This window comes from Aptenodytes patagonicus, chromosome 1 (genome assembly GCF_965638725.1).
Source record: "Aptenodytes patagonicus chromosome 1, bAptPat1.pri.cur, whole genome shotgun sequence".
Lineage (NCBI taxonomy): Eukaryota > Metazoa > Chordata > Aves > Sphenisciformes > Spheniscidae > Aptenodytes > Aptenodytes patagonicus.
In genome coordinates this window covers 27,330,679-27,354,764 of record NC_134949.1, presented here as the reverse complement: position 1 = coordinate 27,354,764, position 24,086 = coordinate 27,330,679, and the positions used below count along the sequence as shown (strand labels likewise).

At 40.7% G+C, this 24,086-nt stretch overlaps 1 protein-coding gene across 7 annotated transcripts in view; it reads right to left on the bottom strand.

Annotated features, from left to right (window-relative positions):
* Nucleotides 1-24,086, bottom strand: part of ANKRD26 (ankyrin repeat domain containing 26) — a 66,492-nt gene that overhangs the window by 17,720 nt on the left and 24,686 nt on the right. For 6 of the 7 annotated variants that reach the window (XM_076330333.1, XM_076330286.1, XM_076330297.1 and 3 more), the window contains 14 exons: nt 18,067-18,152; nt 15,413-16,408; nt 14,321-14,559; nt 13,312-13,461; nt 12,322-12,355; nt 11,956-12,094; nt 10,314-10,527; nt 7,882-8,065; nt 7,270-7,416; nt 5,062-6,015; nt 2,978-3,130; nt 1,857-2,032; nt 1,561-1,654; nt 371-448 (listed from right to left, as the gene is read on the bottom strand). In XM_076330333.1, the coding sequence (XP_076186448.1) occupies nt 371-448; nt 1,561-1,654; nt 1,857-2,032; nt 2,978-3,130; nt 5,062-6,015; nt 7,270-7,416; nt 7,882-8,065; nt 10,314-10,527; nt 11,956-12,094; nt 12,322-12,355; nt 13,312-13,461; nt 14,321-14,559; nt 15,413-16,408; nt 18,067-18,152 (3,644 nt within the window). The remainder of the gene's footprint in view (nt 1-370; nt 449-1,560; nt 1,655-1,856; nt 2,033-2,977; nt 3,131-5,061; nt 6,016-7,269; nt 7,417-7,881; nt 8,066-10,313; nt 10,528-11,955; nt 12,095-12,321; nt 12,356-13,311; nt 13,462-14,320; nt 14,560-15,412; nt 16,409-18,066; nt 18,153-24,086) is intronic. The other variant, XM_076330342.1, reaches the window with a different exon arrangement.

The window sequence follows — 24,086 nt, the reverse complement described above, 5'->3', positions numbered from 1 at the left end:
CAACCACAGAACTCCCCCCCGCCCACAACATCCATCCTATCCATCATCTGCCACGGTTTAACTCCAGTAGGCACCTAAGCACCACACAGCCGCTTGCTCACTCCCCCTGGTGGGATGGGGGAGAGAATTCATCAAAGAAATCACGCGGAACAAAAGTATCTTGAACATCACCACACAGATCCAAAACACAGCAGCAGGGGAATGAGGAAGTTTACAGCCTTTTCCCTTGAGGGTGCCTTGCCCCAAAACCAGAAGGGGCAGTTCAGTCAGCTGAACTGTGCCTACACAGCCCACCTGATCTTTTCATCAATTACCTGCACACAGAAAAATCAGAGACTAAAACAGTCATTCACAGAAGCCAGTCATATACCTGCTGATGGTGGTGGTCCTCTGCAGCTGCCCGTGTTGTCTGTAAGCCAGTTATCAAGTCCTCCAGGCGGTTATGAACCTACAGAAGCATTAAAAGAAGGAAGACGACACACTATGACTTTCCAGACTGAATTTTACACCTCATTATCAAAAACAAATACTACATACAGCTCTTCATTCCTATAGTATTTACACCCAACACCAATGATCAAAATGGCCTTAGTTTGATGCCACTGTAAAACTGTTAGCAATCATCGCCTCTGCCGTTTGCTTCAGGGAGAGAGAACACCATGCCGGATACAAAGAATCTTCAGGGAAAACAGGCAGGAGTAGCTTTTCTCATCCACAGTACATTTGAAAACCATGCCCTATTAACCAAGGGGGAAGGACCAGCATCATGACTGCCCTCCCTCTTCTCTTGTCAGTATCAGTACACCACAAAGTTCAACTTTCACATGTAGTTATTTTCAAAATCTCTTAAGCACTAATTAACAACTACAGTCTAACAAGAACCCTGGTTCACTGGTTACAAGACAAAAATAATTTGCTTCCTACAGGCCACAGATGAAAGCACCTTATCTGAGCTAAAATTAACCACTGCGCAGGGGCACTGGGAAATTCCAAGGCTCGCACCGAGTTCTGCAAATGATACCACGTTCTCTGTTTCATGAAAACAAATGCACAGCAAGTGGCCAAAGGAAAAGCTCTTCTGCACAACAGAAGCTCTGGGGAGTATAATATTTGTTCCAGTCTGATGATGCCAGTCGGGCCTGTGGCACGAAGCACTTGGCATCAATATCCCCTGTGGAATTCCCACAAGTTAACTTGATGAATACCTTTGGTGATACACATTGCAACAAGTGTCTGAAGCAGCTTCTGATGTCATGACAGGTCTAAAGCAGACAATAGTTACACCAGCGTATTAGTGTCAAAACCTTACCTTGCGTTAAGTAGGACTTGCTATCACCTTACCTTGCGATAAGTAGGACTTGCTATAGTAGCATGGGAAAACTCTCAAAACGAGAAAGCTGGGCAATGGACCAGGCTGCTTTCCGAGCAGCCCTTACTCAGTAGAATGCAGGAACCGAGTTCCCCATGGCTCTCCAGGAAAACCTCATCTTAAAATTTCCCCACAGAAAGAGGTAACTAGGCTCAGGGGCTCACAAAAAGGGAAGTTTCTGATCAGCTTACCGAGGCAGAGGCTTGCAGGTCTCTCTGAAGGGCTTCAATCCTATTGCTTTGTTGCTGGACTGTGGCTTCCAATCTGGCATTTTCAATTTCAAGGCTTAAAAAGAAATACAGGTCTTATTACAGAAATCCACCAGAGCACCAATTCTGAAAGAACAGCGTGAAGTAACGTAATCCAAAACAAAAGCATCCTTCAAAATCGTGTTAACAACTTGCTGCGATGCAACAAGGCTATCCTGTTGTTTTCACACGACCCCAGAAAGTGACAGGCACCTTGCTTCACTGTGTTATTCTCTTACCGTTGCACGTGCTCTTCCAGTTGTTTTATAGTAGTATTAGTCCCAGAAGATGCCAACAGGAGGTCCTGCAGCTTCTGAGAAGAAGCTATTACTTCTCTTTCCTTATTATCCAAGGCAGCCTTCAAGTCATGAACACAATGCTCAGACTGAAGATGCTGCTCTTCCAGCTCCCGCAACTGTAAAATCACAGTAAGAATCCACAGTAGTCAGGGAGCTTTTATATAGAGGAGTCAACTGCTGCTGAAGAATTCAAGTACTGCATATATCTGCACATACGCTCTACTCAAAGAACTGTAGTCATTTCAAGTACATTCAAACCTTCACTTCTACTAGCAAATGAACACAAACTGTGTTACTTCATCGTCTTTTATACTGGCCTCTCCCATCCCCACACTGGTTTCCTACAGCACGGTTCTGAGCACCGACACTGCCCCTCCCACCCTTTCAGTGACTCACGACACTCATTTGTGTCCACTTGTTTGCTCCTCCATTGAAAATATGAATTAAGAAGTTCATCCTTCTCCTAAAGTGACTTCACAACTCCCTCATAAGGAGATTTAAGATGATTTCTATTTCAGAACTCTGAGGCCTCTTATACTTCAGTTTTTGTAAGAACACTGCAAAAGGTGGTCCCTGCCTTGGAAAGTAGCTTACAATTCACTTGCAAGAAGGCCGCTTAAGGATGGCAAATTACAGCAGGGCTAAAGGAGGGAAAGGAAGGGAGGAAGATAAATGCAGAATAAGTTACAAAAGCATTCAGAATTGACAACATGTTACCTGGTGTTGGGGGAAGGGAGGGAAATGGGGTCCACTATTTCTACTGTTCTTCAGAAATCAGACAACCTGCTTGGCCAAGCCAAATGCAATAAGCTACAGACACATCAGTTTATTTTGCAAAGCACCTTAGCAAATACAAACCTTTGTCCAAGTAAGGACATAGTGTCCTCATGTCAAAGACCTTCCAATCATGGACACTGGAGTTTATAAAACAGTGCAATTCATTACACATTATTAAATCTAACCTGTAGAAGTTTTTTCTAGGTTTTAGGACAACTTTCAGAGTTGTAGCTACTTCAACAGCTACTCACAGATTTATTCATATAGTTACAGACATTACGTACCTTGGTTTTAACCTTTTCCAACTCCTTTTGCAAGTGCAATTTGTCTTCCTCCAAGTCGCTGCGGTAGCGTGTAGTAACTTCAAGTGAAGCTTCTGACATAGATTGCTTTTTAAGAGCATCAGCAAGCTCCTGCTGCAGCTGTCTGACCGTGCCCTAATGAAACAGTTCAATGAGCATGAAGAAAATTGTAATAACATGAAATATGCCTTTACTTTAACTTATTTGATTATACAATTAGACCTGTCTTCGGATTGAACTCAAAGGTATGAAATTTTGCCTGCCACCAGCAGGCATCTGCACAGATTATGACCTCTCTTCATCTTTCTCAGCTGAGCACCTCCAAACTACCAGCAGCTGTTCATGAGGATTTCTGTTTCCTAATACATAAAAAAGGCTCAAGTATTGTTCTTCTCAGAACTATACACAAGCACACACTGCAATCATGTATTTTTTTCTAACAAAACCCAAAGAAAACTGTTGCAATGTAAGAGCTACAGTTTGACTGCAGGTATTACTCTGATGACCAAAGACAGGACTTTGTATTAGATGGTTCTTTGTTCTATTCCTCCATTATATAGTATAATTAAATGAATACATATATCTGTAAGCTCTTTTGAGATACACTTTAAGTGTATGTTGAATCACATCCTCTTGCAGACTTCTTATCAAGTTCATTTTAGAATAACAACTGCCTTTATACTGACAGATTAGGTTTACAAAAATCTGGATAGTTCATATATGTCTCTAGTATCTTCAAAAGGAACCTGTTATTTTGGTAGTAAGAATACAAAGCAATTCACAGATTAAAATGATTGACAGCACTGCTGGAGTTCTTCCCACCCCCCCACCTCCCATCTTAAAGTAACTGACAAATTAAGAATAAGGTGGTTCTCTGACACATATTTACCTCACTCAAAGATTCTGGGTTTGTTATGAAGAAGGAAATGTAATTGCAAATCACTAGTTAAATCATTAAGGGAGACAAACCTTACACCAGAGTGTCTAAATACTGAACGTGATTAGTTCCTATTTTCTAGAAAGTAAAGAAAGATTAAACAAAATGAGTAAGGCAACTTTTAAATCATTGCTCTACCTGGAATTGGTAGAATACTCTACCAATAGAACAGACCCTACCTACTCCCAGGAACATATATAATAATGCATTCTCCCATTACCTATAGCTTTTTCAACTGTCTACCTATTCCTCACTCCTACCCCCGCCTTTATTTTCTTCCACCCTTTTTCTTGACAAAAACCATCTACATGCAGAAATGGCAGCAACACTTGGTTCATGCATGTTTGGGCGACATAAAATTATGCTAGTGCTCTGCATAGGAGCATGTTTCATACTCATGTACTGTGTCAATTTGCAGAAAGACAGTTTAACTGATTTCCTAATTAGTTTTCTGTCCAGTTGATAGTCTTTCAGAAAGCCACAAAGAAAGAAAGAAAGAACACATGTAGGTATGGCTACACATCATAAAATAGAGAAAAGAAAGCTTAGGTCTGAAATGAATTTCTCAAGGAACAGGCAGGCCCCTTAGAACCCCCAAAACACATCCATAAATTAACACCTGGACACTACTAATACTCTTCAGTTTTGATAGCAACGTATGGAGAAGCGTTTTTTTTTCCTCTGTAGGAGCTTAATATAAATTCATCCCCCATCACTTCACTTGTCTCCATCTTCATTTCTCAGCCCTTGCATATTGGATGGTTCTTCCTTTTATACCACTCTTATTTGCGTCATCAGTGCAATACATATATAAAACCCATCAAATACATAAAACCATTCTACAGGGCATAAAATGGACAAAGAAAAGAGGAAAAAAGTTCTGCAGAAGAATCACCTTTCTTGATCAAAGCTTAGACTCGGATACCTTTTTTCTGTTCTCTGCCCAGATCTGAGCAGTAACACCTGTTTGCCAAAACCTTCCACAATTCCAAGAGAAACATGACAAATCTGAACAAATCAGCATTATTTAGTCCCATGCGTATAACTTATACCTGGTACATTTTAGAAACATAAAATAATTTCAAGAACTGACAAACTTTAAATTGTTCTTTCTAAGTGTATACTTTACCTCTCTTTCTACTTTGTCAGTCTCATATTTAAAGACTTGTTCTCTTAAATCAGCACACTTGGCATTTAATTCCTTGTTTCTCTCTTCCACCAGGTAAACTTGCTTTTCAGTATCAGCTCTGAGTTTGTTGAAAATATCATTAAACCGGTCCTGCACATCATTCACTACTTTTTCTTTGATGATGCCCTTGTTTTGCATATCTTCCAGTTGCTGACGGAGTAAAAGATTTTCACTCTGGAGCTGGGCCAATCGCTCCTGCATAGATTCCTGCTTTATTATAAATTTGCTTACTTGATCTTTCTCAAGTTGTCGAGCATGATCACATTCCTTTGCCTGACACTGGGCTTGACTTAATTCTTTTTGTGTCATTTCTAAAAGCAATGTTTTTTCTCTGAGCATTTGTTTCAACTGGTGAAGCTCATTTTCTAGACTATTAGCTTTGCTTTCAGCTTTACTCAGCTGCTGAGACAAACTCTTGTTGGTTTCTCGCACATCAGAGAGGTCATGATGGAGCTTGTCTTGCAAGCGAAGCCATTCATCACGTTCTCTCTGAAATGTTCGTTCAACATCACTTTTTGATGACTGATGACGTTCAAGTTCTTGCACAGTAGTGTTCAGGCGGGAACGAAATGATTCAATTTCTGTCTCTAGTCTGTCTTTGCTTTCTTTTGTCTGCTCAAGTTTGGAAGTTAGCACCGCAGATTCTGTCTTTAATAAGTTCAGCTGTCCGTTGTACTGAAAAACTGTCTGTGTTAAGGCTTCCTCGTTCAGTTTAAGTTCCTTTTTGAGATCTTCATTTTTTTCTTTCAAGGTCTCATTTTCCGCTAAATATTTTCCTTCTTCCTCCTGGTGCCTAAGTCTTATTTGATCAAGTTCTAGTCTTAGCATAGCAATCTCATCTTGTAGTAACTGATTTCTGAACAACAGATCCTTTTCTCTCTCAGTGTCGGATTCCTGAATGACAGGGAACATGAATAAATAGCCAGTTGGGAAATGGATCTACAAAACCACTTCTGCATCAAACTGCGTTTTAACATTTCTAATACCGAAGAATGACTTCAAAGATGAGAGTGAAGTTTCAGGTAATACATAAGCTACACCATGAACCCACGCACATGTACAATGTATGCACACACTGGAAGTGTAACATACCCTTAAAACCTAAATGAACATCCCAGCCTTTTTTTTTTTCCTTGAACAGCAACCAAATAATAAAATTATTTAAAATATCTCAAAAGTATAAAGCTTTTAAAATGATAGTGTTTTCTTGTATGTGTATGCCTTTAAAATATTCCCTTTAAGGTTAATTTAGCTGTGTTACAAATCTGGTAAAAATAAGGCTAAAAAGGGTATTTTCCTTCTGGGACATTTAGCAAAATTGCAAAAAATATAAATGCTACCTTTTATCTTGTATCAGTTGTCAAATGTCGTCTTAACACTTATCTTTTGTATTACTGAAAGTTAGCTATACAAGTCAATCATCCCTGGAATGCAATAGTCTTGTTATTTCCTGTTTATAATATATATAACTTTTTCCACATAAATTATTCACCCTACATTTACTGGGCAGCACAGCCAAGAACAAATAATTCTTCCAAGCACTGCACATTCTTAGTAAATTCAGTAAACTCTTTTCAAGTTTTTTTTTTTTTTTAATACAGTGTTTATGATTGCTTTTTCTCCTCCAATTATTCTAACTCCTACAGAGAGTTTAATTCATTGCTGATATTCCTTCATAAAATTTTAGTATTTGGAGGTGGAAAGGAAAGGCATACTTGAAGTAAGTAAGTTTGATAAGGGAATAAGTCATTAAAAAAACAAGTAATGGGAACACAAAGAGTGAGCGTCAAACAACTTTCTTCCTGGTCAACCTTGACATCGGTAGCTAGGTGTTTCATTGCTAGAAACCTTAAAAAGTGATGATAAAATATCTATGAAATGAAATATAACAGATAGGTTAAGAAATGGGGTATATAATGTCTTCTGTTAGCTTCCTACTTGCACATGCAATTCAGGTATATACAGGACTGATGCTGCTTTCCAGAACTTTTAAAGACATAAGGGAAAACAGAAAAGGTATTTACACAGTTAAGTTACATTGGTAGACTGTAAATAATCCATCAAGAAGCAGAAAAAAATTATATAAGATTTATTACGACTTTAGAATGAACATGGTGAAATTTAATTAATTAGAAAAAATCTGCTTACCTCTGAATTTTTTCCTATAGTTCTTCTTGTCTCTTCTTCTAGTTCCTTCTGTCTCCAAAGGTGGTTGTTCAAAATTCCTTCTTGCAGGGCTCTGGCACTCTTCTCCTGAGAGAGCTGTCTCTGTGTTTCATCACGCTCTTCTTCAACCTACAGTAATACGATTAAACTATTTGCATCTTGAGAAAAATCAGAGCTCACATTATCTTCCCATTCTCCTTTGTATTCTTTCAAATATTTTTGCTTCCCCACAGTTATGGTAGTCCATCTATAAATAGTAAATTTTAATTTTCTTCTGAAAAATTAAGAATACACAATGTTTTCCTAGTAATTTAGAAAAATAACTCAAAGTCAGGCTTTGCCTGAAATACAAATGAAACCTAAACTTTGAAAGAGGAGAAAAGGAATCATGAACTTGCAGAGAAAGAAAGAAAAAAACCCCAACAGTCCACTTGTGAACCAACTGTTCTCAACTGTCCTCAAAATTTGGCAATAGTTATCCAATGCCTCTTCCATGAACAAAGTACCTCCTTCTTTAGGCATGCTGGACTACAGTGCCAATTAAAAGGAAGCAACAACTAAGACAACAAGTGTTTAACTCATTGTTTAATATACCTGTTTCAAGAGGTTTCTCAGTGTTATTAACTCCATTTCTAAATTCCTTGAGCGTAACTCAAGTTGCTGTTTCTCCTCCATCTCTTTACAATATTGATCTTCTTTCCTTCTGAGTTTTTCTCTTGTTTTCTCATATAGTGTTTCTACTCTGAGCCTCTTTTCCTCTTCTTGTTTCAAAGTAAATCTGGGATTTAACAGAATATTTGAGAAACTAAAGCACTGATATAAAAAGTAGATATTCCACATTCTGAACTTGCAGAGACAACGTAAATCAAAAATATGAAATCTTTTCAGATAATACCAATAGGTATTATATTCAGGTATTATTCAGATTCTACCAATTGGTATTATAATACCAATCTTTTCAGATTTCATATTTTTACTGTAATTTTTAACTTTTCAAAGAATTCTAACTTAATTCCATTATCCATGGTATCAGTTGTACAAGATACGGAAATAAACCGTTGAGTGATTTATCATTTATTTGTAAGTAAGTTTAGATAGGTAAATATACAGTAGTATGCATATTTCTGTAATTCTTAAAAAAAAAAATCATGTTCATATCACATACATTTCATTCAATGTTGTTGAGTTTGTTGTCTTATCAGATCAAAGGATCATATACTTTTACCATGATTAATATATATTTTCTTAATAAGCTAAGCATTGCCTACATACTACGGATTCAGTGATTGCAAGTAATACTGATGAAGCAGCACACCACGTATCTGACAGACCCAACAATTTTTTAGCAAGCCTTCTGTAAATCTAAAATAACTGCTGACCATAGGAAGAGCAAGCAGTTTCTGTTTACTCAAGAATGAGGACAGTGTTCAAAAACAGGTTTAGAAATGCATAGGGTTCAAGCTTAATACGATTAAAAATAGTTTTAAACCTCAATGGATCTACACCTGGGAGAAACAATAGCAATTTAATTTTGAAGCTAATTTCTAATGAAAGCCTTAGGGAACGTCAACAACTTTACTATCTGAAACAATCAGCAATAAGCACCAACATGGTAAAAAGTGGTCCATGGTGTGTCCACGGTGCCCAAACAAGAAACAGTTTTATGTTTGATAATTATTTTGAATATTTTTTCTGATATCCTTGCAACGGTCAACAAGAAAAAGAATCAAATATTAACATAAGGAAAGAGCTGCCAATTGAAAATCTGCTTTAGAAATTCTGCAAAACAAGTATCAGCAACCACTAATAAATTGTTTGAAAGATTGACAGTAACATTTGTATTTGAATGGTTTATATTGCAAGGAAAAAGCTTTACATACAATTTTTAGTGTAATTTCACAAAAAGTATAGCTTTTATGAGTGTAAAGTTAACATTGCTTCAAGAATTTATTTAGAACAAAAATTTAATTCTTTGTAATCGATAGATATTTGAGAATTTTGAAAAATGGTTGTAGTGAAATCCAGGCCAAGTTGGGACTGGCTTTGTCTTCCTCATAATCCTCTTCTACATACTGAGAGGCACAACTCCTCGAAGCTCAGTTCCCTCAGCCTCTCCTCACAGGGCTGGTGCTCCTGCTCCCCGACCAGCTTGGTATCTCTCTGCTGAACTCACGCATATTGATTAAGATCTCTCTGGTACTGGGAGGCCAAAAATTGGGCCCAGTGCTCTAGACACAGTTCAGCAAGTGCTGAGTAGGGGCAGACAATCACTCCCCTCAATCTCCTGGCTCTGCTGCTCTTAATACAGCCCAAAATGCTGTTGGCCTTCTCAGCGGCCAGCTCATGCTGGCTCATGTTGAGCTTGCTCTACCAAGACTGCCAGGGCCTTCTCAGCAAGCTCCCCAGCCAGGCCATCCCATGGTACATCATCACAAGGGAAACTTCCTTCCCAAGTGCAGGGCTTTGCATTTGTCCTTGCTGAATTTCATATGGTGCCTACTGGCCACTCCTGTCTGAAGTGATGTGAACAGTCTTTAAAAACCTGACACCATCCAGGTCTAGCTCAGGAGTATGGGGAAAGGGGAAATCCCAAATTTGACCTTTCAAATAAACAAATAAGCAAACAAACAAATGTTCTAAGCTCTGTTCTGAGTTGCATTCTGTGCAGTTCCCAGAATTCTAGCATTATACACCAACAGAAGCTGCAAAGACAAAATAAAAAAAAAAAACCTATCCCATAAATCTCTCTCTTATAAATCTCGTTTTCCCACACGTACTCTCTTGTTCTCTTCTCTTGCTATTAAAAAAAAGTTAAAACAACATCCAGAAGATTTCACATGGAGCTAATATCCAGGCATTTTTCCCCCCCTGACATTATGTCCTTTATAACATAACTTGCCCATGGGATTCAAAAAACCCAAACCCAAAAGACTAGAAACTTCTCATCCTATCACCTGTACCATCAGCATCTTCTGGAACATGAACACTGACAGGATAACACATTATCAGAACGCAAGGTTACATACTTAAGGCTTTGGATATCACTTTTCCATTCCACTTCTTGGTGAGCCAATATGGATTTCAAATCTTGAGTCTTTTCTGCTACTAATTGTGACTCCTCCTTTTCACTTTCCAATTTCTTTACTTCTCTCCAAACAGCTGTATACCGATTTTTTTCACGTTCTATTATCTGTTCATATTCAAGAAGTATGTTTTGAATTTTCAACAAAATAGCAGAACCTATTTTGAGATAGAAAAGACACAAAGCTACACATATGCACAAATACTTTCCAATGTATAAATTATTTAATGCTTTGCTGTATTGGGTGCAGGTAGTGGGGAGGTCTCTGTGAGAAGAGGCCAGGGGTTGCCCCGTGCCGGATACAGCCAGTTCCAACAGACCCACTGCAAAGCACAGCTGAACCTCTCAGCCACGCTGGTGGCACCTCAGGGAAAACGTATTTAGGAAAGGGCAAAAACGCCACACAGGCAGAGAAGGGGAAAAGAATGTGAAAAACAGCCCTGTGAACACCGAGGTCAGTGAAGAGGGAGGGGGGAGGTGTTCCAGGTGCCAGAGCAGAGATTCCCCTGCAGCCCATGGAGACACCATGGTGGAACAGGTATTTCCCTGCAGCCCCTGGAGAGGTCCATCCTGGAGCAGATATCCACAATGCAGTGCTCTGAAGGACCCCATGCCAGAGCAGGTGGATATTTCCTGAAGGACCTGCGGCCCATGGAGAGCCCAGGCTGGAGCAGGTTTTTCCTGAAGGACTGTAGCCCATGGAAGGACTCACACTGGAGCAGGGGAAAAGTGTGAGGAAGAAGGAGCGGCAGAGGGAAACTCCTATGTCCTGACTGCAGACCCCGGGCTCCCTGCGCTGCCTGGGGAGGGGTAGGGGAGTTGGGAGTGAAGGAGCGAAGTTGAACTTGAGAAGGGGATGGTGGGGAGGTATTTTTTTAATTTTTTTTGTCTTTTTTTCCTCACTATCCAAATCTATTTTAATAGGACAAATTAAGTTAAGTTTCCTGAAGTGGAGTCTGTTCTGCCTGTGACAGTAACTGGTAAGTGATAGCCCTGCCTTTATATTGATCCTTGAGTTTTTCATCCTATTTTGTCCTGTTAAGGAGGGGCAGTAAGAGAGCAGCTGGGTGGGAGTTTGGCCTTTAGTCAAGGTTAACCCTTGCCTAATGGAATTTTAGCATAGTTTAATAGACAGAGTAAGTGACACTTACGTTTATATAATGCTATGTGTATATATGCAAGCACCTTATGAGAGTTGAATATATATATAAAAAAAAAATTTAAGCAAAGACATTATTTTGCTGCACTATTTGTCATTAGCTATTGGGGGGATATAAAGAGGAAAAAGAAGACCTTGTTAACTTTTGATGACTGCATTAGAAGGAGCTGAACCGTACTTTGCAAGAACCTGCTTCTCCAGCTCTGACTAGACGGAGAACCAATGATAAAGTAAGGCATGTTTGCTGACAATACAGGCAGACATCTAAGGTTAGGTGAGATAATTTCACATATTTTGAGGTGGATCTCTAATCATAAAGAAATATTAGATCAAAATATAAAACTAAAATACCTAGGAGTGCACATAAAGAAATCATGTTTTAAAAGAGGAACTTGTAACAGCTGAAGACAGTGACTTGAAAACATACCTGTATGATCCACACTAAGCTGTTCTAACAGCAACATAGCCTCTTTGTAGGTTGAAGTTGGTAATTCAACATCCTCTGAAGTTGTGTCAGATGAGTGAGTTAAATCAAGATCATCAGTTACATCCATTTGTATGCTGACCTGCGAACAATACAGTATTTTCTGTATACTATATAGTATTACAGATCATTACAAATCCATGAATAATTCATTTTCTCATTCATAGCCTATAAATTTAGCTCAAATATGATAAAGTTGCATACTAGCAGCAATTTGTGCATCTGGATGATCACTATATAAACACTGTTCCCATCTAAGTGATTAAAAGCTGATACGAACTATTTATCAAGAAACTAATTTTACAGTACCTTGTTCTTTTCACTCCCTGTTTTTGCTGCACGTCTGGAAAACAGAAATATATTTCAGTACTGGAATGATTATATTGCATTATGAACAATATCTAAAGTTGCTCTGGAAACAATTTCAGAAGTGAATTAAACTAAAAATTAATGTAAGAATTTTGTTAGATGTAGTTCAAGACTGAAAAAAACATAATTGTGTACTATTATGTCTATTGGAAGGCTATTTTTTCCAAAAGATATTAAGCAAATAGTTGAAATAACTGTTCTCTGCACTTCACTCAAAACGATAGGAATCTTACAGATATGTAGATATACAGTTATGTGCATTCCCTGTTTAATACTAGAGGTTTAGCTCTCTTCAGTATTGGGAATCCTTCTCTTACAGGTCAAAGAACCATAATTTTGGATTCTCTAGTGTACTGGGTCTGGCTGGGATGGAGTTAATTTTCTTCATAGCAGCCCACACAGTGCTGTGTGTTAGATTTCTAACCAAAACAGTGTTGATAACAGACCAATGTTTTAGCTATTGCTGAACAGTGCTTGTACAGTGTCAACACCTTTTGTTTCTCACTTTGCCTCCCACACAAGTAAGTTCAGGGTGAGCAAGAAGTTGGGAGGGGACACAGCTCGGGGGAGGAGTAAAAAAAAAAAGGCAGAAGAAACCTGAGATGTCTGCAGTGAAAGAGTAATTTTGCTCTTTTATAAGTCTCTCTCCTCCCTTTTTAAAAATATAAACCATACATATTTACGCACATGCACACACTCAGGTAATTCAGAATTTGTGCACATCTGACCTTATCATTAACTTGGCTGGTATGTTCAAAGCACTCTAAGCAAAAAGGAAGTGTTTTTGAACACAAAGGCCATCAGGTAGTGTTGTCAGATGAAAGAACAAGAATCATTGTACACATCTGGTTTTCAAAACTTACCTTAAGCTTTCAGGTCAATTTTTATCATTAAGTAAGTTTTATTTATAACATTCCTTATATTCAGTACCTTCTTTCATCTTGAGATGTTTCACTGAAAGTGCTATCATCCAGTACTTGAAAATGATTCCCACTGGAAGAGCTCATCTGCTGATTAGCCTTCTGCTTTGAAGTCTGTCTTTTATTTTTCTTTGCAACTTTGGCATTCAGGGCAAATTTACTACATTAAACAGAAAGAAAAAAAAAAAATCACCAATTGAGTAGCTTTACATGAAATATTTCTGCAAAACAGACATACTTAAGATGATGTCCAGAAACAACTGAGATGAAAAATATCTATGATAAAACACAGACTTGACTCCAAAGATCATGGAAGATACTCAAGTATTTTAAAAACCCGTCCCCTAGGAACGAGGGGGAAACGTGGAATCTGAGCTAGATTCAGGTAAGCTGGAACATTTCTAATATCCCCATTAGAGGAAGTATCTAGAACAGAGATTCCTTTGAAGGACAGATAGGAAAAAACCTCCTGCTTAAGGTTACATAAAAATATCTGTGCCTTCTTCAACCTTTTGAGATTGGTTGGTAATACCATCTTTTCCCTTTTCCTGACAAAGAGCATCTGAACTTAATGAAAAAGAAAACACCAACTGCATGGAGATCACTAAAATCACCTAGAAAAGGGAGAAAGCGGAGTAAACCGCAAGTTCTTACTTTTCTTTTCCAGATGGCCATTTCCTACAAAAATAACTGTTTTTTCCCAGTCCTCAACTCTGGTTTTGAAGACATGTTTTGCCTCAGTATTGACGAGGAAACCCACAGGAATTTTGATTTCTCTTTTTTTTTTCTTTTTTTTTTTTTTTAAAGCAGGCAATAAATTTGAACCTCCATTATGAGCTTAGTTTTTTCTAAATTTTTTTTTTTCTTAAATGTTTGAGAAGCAGTGGACTACTCAGTATGGCTTTCAGCATTGAGGAAACCGCTTGAACTACTGCAATATTAGAAAACTTAAAAGATACTTAAGTAGTACAACAAATAACAATTTGTACAAATAATTAGATATTATTTCCTTAGTTTACCCTTTCATCGGCATTTTAATCAATTTTGATCTCTCCTCAGATGAAAAATTCTTTTTGTCTTTTTCTTCTATGGTGTTTTCATTCTCCATTTTCAAAGAGTCATTCTTCCTTAGAGTAATCTGTTGTTTCATTTGCTGATTAGTAACATTGTCTGCCAGTGTATTTAATTTATCAAGATCTTCTTGTTTTGCCACCACCTGCATTTTGAAACATCTTTGTTTGCTTTTTTCCTTCTCAACCTATAAAAAGAAAGTTAATCTTCATACATTTCTCAGTATTTCTAGAAGAGAGAAACACCATGTCCAAGACTGAATAATTCAGGGTTTACCTCTAAAATAATGTAAAATTAAAAAAAAAAAAATTATATAGAGAAGCATTTTCACAAAATTACACTACAAAGCGTATCAAGTCATTGAAAGTACTTTGAATTCACTCATGATTAAAGATATGACAAAAACATAGCCCTCAGAAAGAAAACAAGTGTATCTTAAAACATGAACAAAAAAGTGAAAGTGTTACTGATGGACAAAGAGTTAGAAGGACTGCACAATGTTAGTTGTAAAAACACAGAAAAAAAAATCAACTGGAAGTGTGCTGGGCTACTGCTTCCTTAATGGGGGGATGGGGCGGGGAAGAGATCCCAAACCCACTAGCAGAAATGGTTTCACAGCAAACAAGAATTTTAGTGATGGGCAATGAAGACACACCATGCAGAAATCACAGCAAATGAATAGATTAGTCAAGACCCTGTTCAGAAGCTATTTTCATTCTTTGATTCAGAATCAGAACTGATGTAATTGTGTGCATTTCTTTTTATGGCAATGAAGTGATAACTACTTACACTGGAACTGAGTGCCACCTATTGGTAAACTGGAACAATAATGCATTCTGTGTTTTCCAAAACCCTTCTAATTACATAATGGGGAAAAAAACAACTCTCCACTGCTCTCTTTATTCATGAGTAATATATTTCCATTAAAACAAAAACCAATTTGCACAAAGCATCTTCCCTTAATGACGAATAGCTAAAGTGAACAGGACCATTGATATGGAGAAAGACTAAAGAATAAGGAGTAGCAGGTGAACTTCTACCTCTTTTTGCAGCTGTACCTTCTCCTTCTCCAAAGCCAGGAATACTATTTGCAGCATTCCTACCTTACTCTTAAATCTTTCCATATCTTGTTTTAGTTCTTCATCAAGATTCCTTTTCAGCATGCCACACGATTGCTGAGCATTTGCAAAAAGACTGTCAATTTCTGTTTCTCCTATTTTATTGTTGTCCATAAGGCAGTCCCTGGAAACATCATCATTAAATCCAGAGTCTTTTCCAAGTTTCCTTTCTGTTACAAAAAGTGCATTTTCATCACTCATAGAAACAGGTCTTATTTTAGGAAAAATATTAGAAACATCATCCAAAATACTTGGTTTTAAGCTATGTCTCAGGGAGTATTCAGGACTTCCCTCTACATTTCTACTAATTCCATTTTCATTCTCTTCCATTTCCATAGTAAGCATTTTCTTTTCCTCTCCTTTTGCTAGAGGCACCTTTGTATTATCTGTATCGTTTGTGCTATCTTCTTCATCTGTACTCCAAGTATCTTCCACGTTTGCATTTAAGTTATTTTGATCAGGAAGGACACCAAGACTCGGAATTACAATTTCCATTTTGGGTTCTTTTCCATCCAGCATAAGTTTAATATCTCCAAGTTTACCTTTACTTTCTAACTTATTACTTGATTCTGTCGCATGAGATGAAACAACACGAGAACTCTTCAATTCTTCACTGAAGCCATCTTCTGACATTTCTTCCACAAGGGAAGTAGTTTTCCCAGTTTCATTAATTTCACCAAACAGCTGCTTCAGCTCTGCTGTAATGTTTTTAAAATTTGTTTTCAATTCCCTTTTCTCATTTTCAACCCACATTCTTTCATATCTTTCTTCCCAAGGTTTTGGACTTAACTGCTTGTCAGCACTGTGCAATTCCTCATTTTCTGCTAGGGCTTCCTGATGTGAAATTTCTGCTTTGTCAGTCTGATTTTCATGTGCTGTTTTTTCTATCAAGTTGGTGGTTTCTAAACAATATTTATCCTTAAGTAAACAGGTACAGACAGAAAGATTACCAAGAAAAAGGAAGTTACAGTTAATCTAGGTAATTTCTGTTGCAAACTCATCCTATCATATAACAGAAATAATAGAAATAAGACATTTTGAAAGCAATTGTTTATAATAAAAATCAAGGGATACCAAATTAAAGCTTCACTGAAGCATTATTTTCTTAAAAATAGAAGGACTTACTCGAGGGACAATTGGATTAGATTTGTCTGGACACTACGGTTGCTTTTACCTTTTAGCCTGCCTGCTTTCTGTAACTGGTAGCATTTGTCACAAAGCGATTTATTTTTTCAAGTTTTATTGTTTTAATACCATTTTTCATTACAACTGCCTACGTTTCCCCACTCTCCTTCCTCCATCATTCTCTACTGTCTGGCATTTACAGTCCCCTGCCAGCTGAGCTAATACAATGCGAACGAACATGACAAGCTTTTACTGTCCACCACAAGGAGAATTGGCTAAGTTAGTTAGGACTATTTCTTCACCCAAGACTCAGAAATATTAAATTCCATTCCAAGCTCCAAAGAAAAGCATTTATTAGGGAAACCTGTCCATTCCTGCCCTTATCCCAAAAATCAGGAACCCAAACTTGTATGAAAACCATACCACGCCTCAACCCCACCCAGTCTCCTCACATCCCTGACCCCCATGCTCTGTTCTTCAACAGTTCTGACTGCTCCTGTCATGTGTCAAACTCCTCCCAACACGCTCCCTCCCCACATGCCTCCTTAGCTCGTGGTCCCTTCTAAATAGGGCCTGCAGCCTTGGTGTGCCAATGGGCTAAGACCATCCAACTCCTCGCTCTCTTTTCTTGCCAGCCAGGCCCTTTTCTCCCTCTGCAAAAATTCCTCCTTTCAGCGCCTCAGCCAGCCACCACTTGTCTCAGCTTCTCCATTCCCAAGTTCATTGCCCAACTACTACCACCTTCCAATAGGCTTAAGTTCTGTGCTCTGCCTGTTAAAATTAAGCATGTCCCTCTTTCACGGTGCCTGGGTGTGGGGTGGAAATAATTTGCTCCACTGTCCCTTGAGATGTTACAGAAGACTCCAGATCCCTCTATCCAGCCCTGTCCTGTGTGCCCAACACAAACACGATGCCTGCCTTATTCCCCTCTGCAATGCTCTCTGAAAAAAACCCTTTTCAAACACCTATTAACATGGCCAAACAAGGGTATATTTTGCAGAGGCAGGGAAAGCATCAGGAAGGTCACCAAATTTCAAGTTTTTTTGTTTGACCTTTCTTTTACAAAGAGGAAGACCAGGTGTGTTTAATCAAACAGATCAGCAGATTATAGACAAATCTTCCTCTTCATTTGAATGTGCGTTTTGCATAGGGAAAAAAAATGTATTTGACTGCACTGTTTCTCAGCACTGCACAAAAGGAAAAACACTGGCCAAAATTTAAGCAAACCAGCTGGAAACAAACCAGTATAACAGCAAGTATCCAACATAAGGACAAGGATTTTACCCTACCATAAGAAGACTGTATCCAACTTTACTTCAGACTATAATACAACCTTCACCTACAGGACTCTCCCTTCAGCGTTATTCACTGACCGGTAAGTTTTCTTTACTTTAGCGTATAATACAATTTACCAATTCAGACTCTAATTCAAAATATTTGGTTTTACATACCCGCACCCCAAAGTTTTCAATAGCATCCTTGATGTCTTCTTTTTCAGCTGATGATGACATATGAAAGGTAGATCCTGAGTACTCACCTACAGTGAAAAACACGTATTTTTATAACCAGCATGACTTCATACTACTTATTTACACCTACAGTGCATCTTGAATCATCATATTTGTGAGAAAAATCTTAACACAAAATAACACATCCCCTCAAATTTGGGAACTCCTTGAGAGAAAATTATCATAATACAGATTTAAGATGCATCTGTATGAATTCCTTTCTTCCAGGGCATTTTACTTTTTAACACATAAAGGAAATTTGCTGAAAATCACTATAAATGGTCACAAATAAACCATTCCTGTTTCTTAAAGGCGGGGGTGGGAAGGCGGGGGAGAGAGAGCGTGCACGCGCATGCGTGAGTGCGAGTGCTAGCTATGACACACTGTGTGCCAGCTATGACACACTGTGCCATGCAGTAACTAGCTACATTCCTCCAGCAATCTTAATTTCCCTATGTGTTCTGCACAGAAAATGACAAACAACATCATCACAGGCTTGAAATCTTTAAGGCCCCAGTAAACCATGCATGAAACAAATCTGTCCCTAGACATGGATCTGGACTGAGTATTTCAAACTGCTGCCTCATCTGTTGCAGAAGACACAGGTGGAACACTGAATGAGAGACAGGCTTGTGAAATGTTGAGAAACAACCCATGATCCGGACGTTTCACTTGTACCATTGAAAACTGGATTCCACCCTTTCCTCTCTCAGAATTTCTAAGTAATATTGGACAGATCAAACTCCTCAGAACCAGTTGCTCAGTCTGGGCTCCCCATTATGGGGTGCCTATCTTGAATCTCTGTTAAATCTGAGAATTGGACTCCAAATAGACCCAGATACAACTTATAAGCAGCAACTCATTGTCGTTGTTTGTGTGGACGGCAAACTGAACACTCTGAAGTATCAAGTATTCAGAAAGAAACAAGTCCCAGCAGCTCAAGTGTGGCATCTAAAAACAGAGGTTGAGGCTTTTCACCTTAATCACTCTGCACCTCCTTTCCTGCTCCATAATTTTATGGTTTCTACACAATAGCCTTTCTATACACAAAGCTTTACTGCTAAAGAGTGACACAATATTCTATTCTTCCTACAAGAAAAGTGAGCAAGACAGGGAGAAAATAGGTATCATCATAAACATACAAAAGGTTCCAGTATTAACAAGTCACATGGCCAACCTCACTTCTGGCATTTTCTGCTTTAGGTGACTCCTTTTGCAAGTTTTCATTTCTTGAAGGGGATTACATTGGATACAAGCTTAGAGTTACAACTCATATGTCTGAGCTGGGAACCTAAGCTCCTCAGTCAGTCATACAGGTCTCCAGAGGTCGATTCTAACCTCACAGTGTGAAATAACAACCTTCTCCTCCCACCTCAATCACTGGTGGGTGCAATTTCCTAGATTGTTTGTACTTTACCACAAGGCATTTCCCAACACACATTAGTCATTAGTGGGTTGACAGCACTTACTTCACAGGGTTTTTATGGTGATCCATTGATAACTATGATGCATTTCAGGCAGTCTGATGAGTATTAAAGATAATAATAACAACAGTAATTAATGGTTATCTAAGGATAATGTTCTATAAGGAAAACAGGCATTTTCCCCTTTTTCTTGTTTTTCAAGATCACAGAGTAGATTTAGCCTTTACTGATGCTTGTAGATATCCCAATACCAAGCTGTTTGCTGGTGCAGATGAAGACTCCAACCAGCATTAGAAATAGAGGACCAATGTGCTGGTGGTCAAGGAACATTTGTAGATAGCACCATAGAAGGTACTGTAGAAAGTGTGATAAGTTATCAATACCAAGATCCTTGGAATAAGTAAATGCTTAGCTCCTATACAAATAACCTCCATACTTTGGAGATCAACATCTTCCTTTCCTCCAATAGTTATGCATAGTTTTTGTAGATGGGTCCTTGTCCCTCTTACTAGAATTGTAATGTGGCTGGATAATCTGAACCAGCAAGTCCCTCCCTCACTGAGCATACTGTCCCCCGTATAACAACCAGCACCACTAAGAAAAGGCGAGGGGTGATAGTAGTAGGCGACTCTCTTCTGAGAGGTATGGAGGCACCCATTTGCCGATTGGAAGCACTCTCTAGAGAGGTGTGCTGCTTATCAGGGGCTCGCATCAGAGATGTCACCGAGAGGCTACCAAGCCTCGTACAGTCCACTGACTATTATCCACTGCTGCTGTTTCACGTGGGCACCAGTGACACAGCGAGGAGCAGTCTGAGGACTATCAAGAAGGACTACAGAGCCCTGGGAGCAGCGGTAAGGGACTCAGGAGCACAGGTAGTTTTTTCATCAATCCTGCTGGTCAAAGGGAAGGGGTTTGAAAGGGCCAGTCAAATCTGGCGAGTCAACAAATGGTTACGGACTGGTGCCACAGCCAGGGGTTCGGCTACTTAGACCATGGGACTCGCTTTGAGAAACCTGGTCTACTGGGGGCTGACAGGGTCCATCTGTCAGAGAAGGGGAAGAGCATCTTCAGTCATAGGCTTGCCAAGCTGGTGAAGAGGGCTTTAAACTAGAGGTGCCGGGGGAGGGGAACCTCAATCCATCCCACTCTCACCAGTTTGATGCCAGGGCCAGCAATAGATGCCCAGAGCCTGGAGAAGGATCGCAGGTCAGCAGGAGAGCGCCTGAAGAGCAGCACAAAGGAACTCCAGCCAGTGAGACAGCTTCATCGGGGGCCCAACTTAAATGCCTCTATGCAAACGCACGTAGCATGGGGAATAAACAAGAGGAGTTGGAGACGTGTGCACGCCTGCAGGGCTACAACCTTATTGGCATCACGGAGACGTGGTGCGATGGCTCCTATGATTGGAGTGTTGGGATGGAGGGATACAGGCTCTTTAGGAAGGACAGGCAGGGGAGACAAGGAGGGGGTGTCGCCCTCTATGTCAATGACCAGCTGGAGTGCCTGGGGATGGATGAAGAGCCGACCAAGAGCTTATGGGTCAGAATTAAAGGGAAGACAGGGAGAGGTGACATTACAGTGAGGGTCTGCTACAGGCCACCCGACCAGGAAGACAGAGTGGATGAGGCCCTCTATAGACAGATAGGAGCAGCCTCACGTTCACAAGCCCTGGTCCTCATGGGGGACTTCAGCCACCCCGATATCTGTTGGAGGGACAACACGGCAGGGCATAAGCAATCCTGGAGGTTCCTGGAATGCGTCCATGATAACTTCCCTTCTCCAAGTGGTAGAGGAGCCAACGAGGAGAGGTGCTATGCTGGACCTTGTTCTCACCAACAAGGAGGGGCTGGTGGGGAATGTGAAGCTTAAGGGCAGCCTGGGCTGCACTGACCACGAAATGGTGGAGTTCAAAATCCTGAGGGCACCGAGGAGGGTGCACAGCAAGCTCACTACCCTGGACTTCAGGAGAGCAGACTTTGGCCTCTTCAGGGATCTGCTTGGTAGAGTGCCATGGGACAAAGCCCTGGAGGGAAGAGGGGCCCAAGAAAGCTGGGTAATATTCAAGGATCACCTCCTTCAAGCTCAGGAGCGATGCATCCCAACAAAGAGGAAGTCTGGCAAAAATGCCAGGAGGCCTGTGTGGATGAACAAAGAGCTCCTGGACAAAACTCAGACACAAAAAGGAAGCCTACAGAAGGTGGAAGCAAGGACAGGTAGCCTGGGAGGAATACAGAGAAATTGTCCGAGCAGCCAGGGATCAGGTTAGGAAAGCTAAAGCCCTGATAGAATTAAATCTGGCCAGGGACATCAAGGGCAACAAGAAAAGATTCTATAGGTACGTCGGGGATAAAAGGAAGACGAGGGAAAATGTGGGCCCTCTCTGGAAAGAAACGGGAGACCTGATTACCCAGGACACGGAGAAGGCAGAGGTACTCAATGACTTTTTTGCCTCGGTCTTCACCGGCAAGTGCTCGAGCCTCACTGCCCAAGCCACAGAAGGCAAAGGCGGGGACTGGGAGAATGAAGAGCCGCCCACTGTGGGAGAACAGCAGGTTCGAGACCATCTAAGGAACCTGAAGGTGCACAAGCCCATGAGACCCGATGAGATCCATCCGTGGGTCCTGAAGGAACTGGCGGATGAAATTGCTAAGCCACTATCCATTGTATTTGAGAAGTTGTGGCAGTCCGGTGAAGTTCCCACTGACTGGAAAAGGGGAAACATCACCCCCATTTTTAAAAAGGGAAAAAAGGAAGACCCGGGGAACTACAGGCCAGTCAGTCTCACCTCTGTGCCTGGGAAGATCATGGAACAGATCCTCCTGGAAGCTATGCTAAGGCACACGGAGGCCAGGGAGGTGATTCAAGACAGCCAGCATGGCTTCACCAAGGGCAAGGCCTGCCTGACTAACCTAGTGGCCTTCTATGATGGAGTGACTACATCAGTGGACACAGGAAGGGCTACAGATGTCGTCTATCTGGACCTCTGTAAGGCCTTCGACATGGTCCCCCACAACATCCTTCTCTCTGAACTGGAGAGGTATGGATTTGATGGGTGGACTGTCCGGTGAGTGGGGAATTGGTTAGATGGTCACATCCAGGGGGTAGTGGTCAATGGCTCAATGTCCAGATGGAGGTTGGTGATGAGTGGTGTCCCGCAGGGGTCCGTATTGGGACCGGTACTGTTGAATGTCTTCATCAATGACATAGACAGTGGGATCGAGCACACCCTCAGCAAGTTTGCAGATGACACCAAGCTGAGGGGTGTGGTCAACACGCCAGAGGGACTGGATGCCATCCAGAGGGACCTGGATAAGCTTGAGAAGTGGGCCTGTGTGAGCCTCATGAGGTTTAACAGGGCCAAGTGCAAGGTCCTGCACCTGGGTTGGGGCAACCCCCGGCATCAATACAGGCTGGGGGATGAAGGGATTGAGAGCAGCCCTGCCAAGAAGGACTTGGGGGTACTGGTGGATGAAAAGCTGGACATGAGCCAGCAACGTGTGCTCACAGCCCAGAAGGCCAATCATATCCTGGGCTGCATCACAAGCAGCGTGGCCAGCAGGTCGAGGGAGGTGATTCTGCCCCTCTACTCTGCTCTGGTGAGACCCCACCTGGAGTACTGTGTCCAGCTCTGGAGCCCTCAGCATAAGAGGTACCAAAACACAGACCTGTTGGAGCAGGTCCAGAAGAGGGCCACAAAAATGATCAGGGGGATGGAACACCTCTCCTATGAAGAAAGGCTGAGAGAGTTGGGGTTGTTCAGCCTAGAGAAGAAAAGGCTTTGGGGATACCTTATTGCAGCCTATCAGTACTTAAAGAGGGCTTATAAAAGAGATCGGGACAAACTTTTTAGCAGGGCCTGTTGCGACAGGACAAGGGGGAATGGCTTTAAACTAAAGGGAGGTAGATTTAGACTAGATCTAAGGAAGAAATGTTTTACACTGAGGGTGGTGAAACACTGGCACAGGTTGCCCAGAGAGGTGGTGGATGCCCCATCCCTGGAAACATTCAAGGTCAGGTTGGACAGGGCTCTGAGCAACCTGATCTAGTTGAAGATGTCCCTGCCTGTGGCAGGGAGGTTGGACTAGATGACCTTTAGAGGTCCCTTCCAACCCAAACTATTCTATGATTCTATACAGTTCTGGGAGTGCCAACTGGAAGGGGTGGCCAGAAGCACTGGAACCTGATGAATTCCAAGAGAAGTATCTGCACAGACGTCACACTGATTTGTAACATCCTTACAGAAAACAAAAGGAAAATAACTCAAGAGAGCAGAATTGGGCAAAACAGGCACCCAGTATGTTGGTAATTTGTACATAAGCCTCTTGGGTGATAAGAATATCTCCTAGAAAGAGAAGAGTCTAGACACACCAGTGCGCTTGGAGTTTGTACTAGTCCTAGAAGCCTCTCCAGCCCAAGCACAGCAGGGGGTGGTCAATCTCTCAGACAGATGGGACTGCTCCTACACCATTTCCATAAAGGTACGCTTACCAGATTTCTTCTGTCACTTCATCAATGTTCATTCCGGTCACAAACTGC